The sequence below is a fragment of the Branchiostoma floridae genome, chromosome 19 (assembly GCF_000003815.2).
Source record: "Branchiostoma floridae strain S238N-H82 chromosome 19, Bfl_VNyyK, whole genome shotgun sequence".
In the NCBI taxonomy this organism is placed as follows: Eukaryota; Metazoa; Chordata; class Leptocardii; order Amphioxiformes; family Branchiostomatidae; genus Branchiostoma; species Branchiostoma floridae.
The window spans coordinates 1076105-1080732 of NC_049997.1; the positions used below are offsets into that span (position 1 = coordinate 1076105).

At 41.5% G+C, this 4628-nt stretch overlaps 1 protein-coding gene across 1 annotated transcript; it reads left to right on the plus strand.

The window, feature by feature from the left end:
• The first annotated feature begins 762 nt into the window (after positions 1 to 762).
• On the plus strand, positions 763 to 4021 carry LOC118407052 (galanin receptor type 1-like). The gene is made up of 3 exons (XM_035807469.1): positions 763 to 1005; positions 1827 to 1961; positions 3484 to 4021. Exons 1-3 carry the CDS (start codon positions 763 to 765, stop codon positions 3796 to 3798), a joined length of 693 nt encoding a protein of 230 aa, XP_035663362.1. The 3' UTR covers positions 3799 to 4021.
• The last annotated feature ends 607 nt before the right edge of the window (positions 4022 to 4628 follow it).

Sequence of the window (4628 nt, forward strand, 5' to 3'; positions counted from 1 at the left end):
GATCGCGCTGCGCTCTCACTGCGACCTACATAGGATGTGCGTAACATTCGCTTCCCACAAGGTACGAAATGTTAAAGTGTGACTAAGATGACAACAAAATACACAACGTTTAAAAAAAGATTCGATTCTTTTCTATACAATACGTTTAACGATCTGTCAAATTTCAGATCGCAGAGAGCGCTCGGACTTTTATAATTTAGATACTGCGTATCGTTGAAGAGATTCATTAGTCACGTATGTTTGTAGTTAATAGAGTTTTTCATCAATCAGTGACTGTTATTAAAGATAAGCAAAAGTACTTCCAAATTTCCGATGGCTATCCAGTCCATCCAGGCAAGGCAAGGCAAGTCCATCTTGCTCACGGAGTGACCTAGTTCTCGCCAGAGTTGCGAGAACTAGGTCACGACTTGCGTGGATCTTCTGCCCCCCACCCCGCCTCCTTCCGGAGAAAGGGTAAGTAGACTTGGGCAGCTCCCAGCCATCATTGCTTAATATGTAAATGTGTGACTAGATGACGAAAAAATACACAAAAAGTAAGAAAATTAGTTCATCTCTGAAATTCGGGACGCAAGCTTGACGCAAGTGCAGTTAGAGTGCACCTTTATTTTAAGATCGTCATATTTGTGTTTAGTATCGTTCCTGATGGGCATCCCGGACCTCCTGCACTACCGCCTGCTGCAGCTGAACTGGGAGTGAAGATTCACCCATCTGGTTCATGAAGATTGATGTTTCTTGTTACTAATTTGTTTAGCATCCTTTCTGATGGGCATCCCGGACCTGCTGCACTATCGCCTGCTCCAGCTGAACTGGGAGCCTTACGGCTGGCAGACCATCTGCCGCCCCGTCTGGCCGTCCAAGGACTACGAGAGAGGCTACATGATCTACAACGTCCTGTCCACCTACTTCATCCCCTTTGTTATCTGCCTCATCACCTGCGTGCCCATCATCTACCGACTCTGGCACCGCTTTGATAACGTCACCGTCCCCCCGGGTAATGTGGAAAAGGTGCGCTTCCTTTTCGAACGTTTTCCTCTGATTTTGTAAACATCTTTATTCATTAAAAAAACAAGCTTTCAACATCTCAGACTAACAGTACATACGAGTACGTGACAGAACAAGTTTTCCCAGTTTTTGGCTGTATTGTTTAACAACGGAGCAGCTTCAGCTTGGAAGCTTACGTACATTTTTTTTTTCTTTTACGGTCAGCACACCAGTTTTTAAATATAACACTTTTTGCTATTATTAACAACAGGTTAATCATTGATGTACGGTCATCGATCTTGGAAGAGTGATTTGCTTTGTATCCTAATACAATTTCTTTCAAACTTATTTTTACATCACATTTAAAGCACATATATATCAGTTCACAGAACGTCATACGAAAATCTCTCAATCCCTTGCACTTTAGGGATCGATTGAGCTCATAATCTTCTACATAATGACATTCATGACATGTTCATATTCCTCTGATGCTGACATTTTTTATGAGAAATGAGAGTAATGAGAAGGGTACTTCGGGTGAAAAGGACAATATTATGCATCTGTTGTAAAGTACAATTATATAAGAGCAAAATTATGAATAACCACAACAAGCAATTAGTATTGCCAGCGAATCATTTCCTGTATTTTCATGCAATTCAACTTTCCACACAAGATCCAAATCTGCAAGCCAACATTTGAATGATGCTTGAAAAAGAACGAGTTTTCACAACTCCATCATGTTTGGGGATTGTTTTCATTTATCTTAACGTTATTTTTTAGATAAGACCACAACATGCTACCCCCTGATAAGGCAGAGACTATAATCAGGTATGTTTGATTGACAGACCAAGAAAAGCACACTGATGGTGATTGGTGTGGTGGTGCTGTTCACGTTGTGCTGGCTGCCCAACCACGTGATCAACCTGTGGTGGCACAGCAGCTCCAATAAACGGCTGACAGCAGCTGTCTACTACAGCAAGGTAAAGTGAGCTGCATTCGATAAACTCGACAGTTATTTCCGAAAACAGTTTCATCAGGTTGGTAGAATATGTAGGGTATAGGAGATTTTTTTTCACAACCAGTAGGTACTTACATAGCTGACGTTTCGATGTCTCTCAGACACCTTCCTTACAGCTTCTAACTGGAGTTCTGCTTCTCGCCGCAATATGTAGCCGATGTAGGTGGCGCTTTTGCGTTAAGAAAACAATCACCTACATCAATCACCTACATCGGCTACATATAGCAGCGAGAAGCAGAACTCCAGTTAGAAGCTCTGACGAAGGTGTCTGGGAGACATCGAAACGTAAGCCATGTAAGTACCTGCTGGTTGTTTAAAAATATTTTCCTGCATCGAAAGTAATTTCCGTGAAATGGACGTATTGTAATTAACTGCTCGTCCCTCGTCGGGATTCGTCCCAAGATTCGGCATTTGACATTTAATTGCTAAGGCCACCTTTCAACTAGACGGCGATCGCGATACGCTCTCATTGCTACCTAAATAGGATATGTTTTCGTCTTGGGTATATCATACAGTTTGTAAAAGTGTTAACCTTCTAGCCTAAGCTAACACCCTACTGTTCTGTTTTTTATCCAAACACTTAAATTCCACAGCAAGTAAATTCTATGGATGACATCAGCGCGCGCATTAATTTTCGCCTGATTTCAGAAGAAAAAAAAAGAATTCTTTTCTTCTGCAGGGATCGTCAACATAACGATTAAGTACCAAAATATGGTACAAAATATGTTGTGTTGTAGCCTAATAATTGTACTTGTAGAAGTGATACTTGCGAGGTACCCAGGGCTGTAGTTGTAGAAATGGAACTTATTGGATAGTTGTAAAAGTGCCTCCAATATGGAAGCTATGAGTGTGGTTACCAAATTTTTTGGTGATGCCAGTCCACCACACTAATGTCACTTTTACCACATCAATACATGTCTTGAATACAGGAATGAATGCCTTGTAGGCTCTGATATCATGTTTTGTCCCTTAACCTAATTCTTGTTACAACTTTATGGTGCCTATTTTTGAAAATGTAGCCATCCTGTGTTTTTTCACCCATCTTGATTTTTTCTCCCTATCACACTATTTTTGCAGTCTGCAGAGGATGTCATCCATAAAATTTACTTGCTGTGGCCTAATACATGTTTTGTGGCCAGCCTCCAGCTCTATCCTGCCACGTCCTACATAACGTAACAAAGCACCGCAGAGGTTACCTCCAGTAGACTTGTTGGGAACGGAATATGAGAAAGAAACAAAGAAGATTTAACAATATTATTCTCCTTCCGTGAAGATTAACATCTTTATGGTAGTTATTTTTGGTAACATTAGCATATTGCATGTGCATTGAAGGTATTGAAAATATTATCAAGGTCTCACAGACATCCCATCCATTAAATTTCACTGAATCATATATCTTAATTTGTTCTTTGTGCTGTGCACTCGTTTTCATAAACGTGGGAACTTCTTGAAAGTAGTAAATTGTTTTTCCTTCTTCTCCCCAGTTTGTTGGAATTTGCCTGAGCTACGCCAACTCCGCCATGAACCCCTTTGTGTACGCCATAGTGGGTGACAGCTTCCGGGATTGCATCAAGCAGACGTTTTCCAGGAAGAAACACCAGTGCCTTTCTGCGAAGACCAGACAAACGCGTCCGAGAAGAATGCCTGTCGTAGATTCCCGGATAGCTTCCCGTAACCTATCAGGGTTGTCACGTACATGCAGTTCATCTACAAAAGTCCAGCTTTATGCAACCGTGTCAGATGATACTGAAACACAACCGACCAAATTTACATGTCATGAAGCGGAATCTACGGTGTAAAACCAGTTTAGAAGTGCTTGCTGAAGGATATAGGATACAAATTATCCAGGTTTTGTGCTAGGTCAAATCAAGCTTCTCACTTGTCTTAAACCTGGTCTCAAGGAGCTTGAAAGCCAACACCCCAACAAAATCAGGAGAATTGGGCACATCCTTAATCTATTGATTTATGCATGTTTACTAAGTGTCAAATTAGTACAAGACTCAGCAATTTCTGTTGCTATGGTGTTGGAGGTTGTATGACAGGTTTCAGCATGAAAGCTCATCTGTTACTGTATTGTTGGTGTAATCCATATTTCAACTGTCATTCAACACAAAAAAATTGCTCACCTCGAATTTTCGGTCGCACATCCGTCGACTTCCGTCAGGAGTGGTGATTCAATTACTCTGAGCACGTGACCAAGGGACACGTGACTCGAGTAAAGAATAGTCGGATGCCTGGTAAACGGTATTGGCCCCCGTCTGAGTTCATTTTGAGGACGCTAGGAAAGAGCATGGTTATCACGAGTAGGAGGTGTATGGCAACACACTCTAAGTAAGGAGGCCTCAATAAGCCCCCGGCAGGGAGAGATTGTGTAACCCATGATAGTCTTGTTAATAGGGCCGTCACACTGAAACCAAATTAGGCAGAACCAGCCGGAATGAAGTATTTGCAAAATTCGTGCCACTTTCGGGCCGACAATTCTTTTCTATTCCTGGAAATCAGTAGTGTATACTAGAAATTATCACTACATTCCAGATATACTTTTGGCCACATTCTGACAAGATTCGAACTGGCTTGCTGTTTCGGTTTTCCATCGAATGAGATAAGAATTTTTCGAATAGTGTTGGTA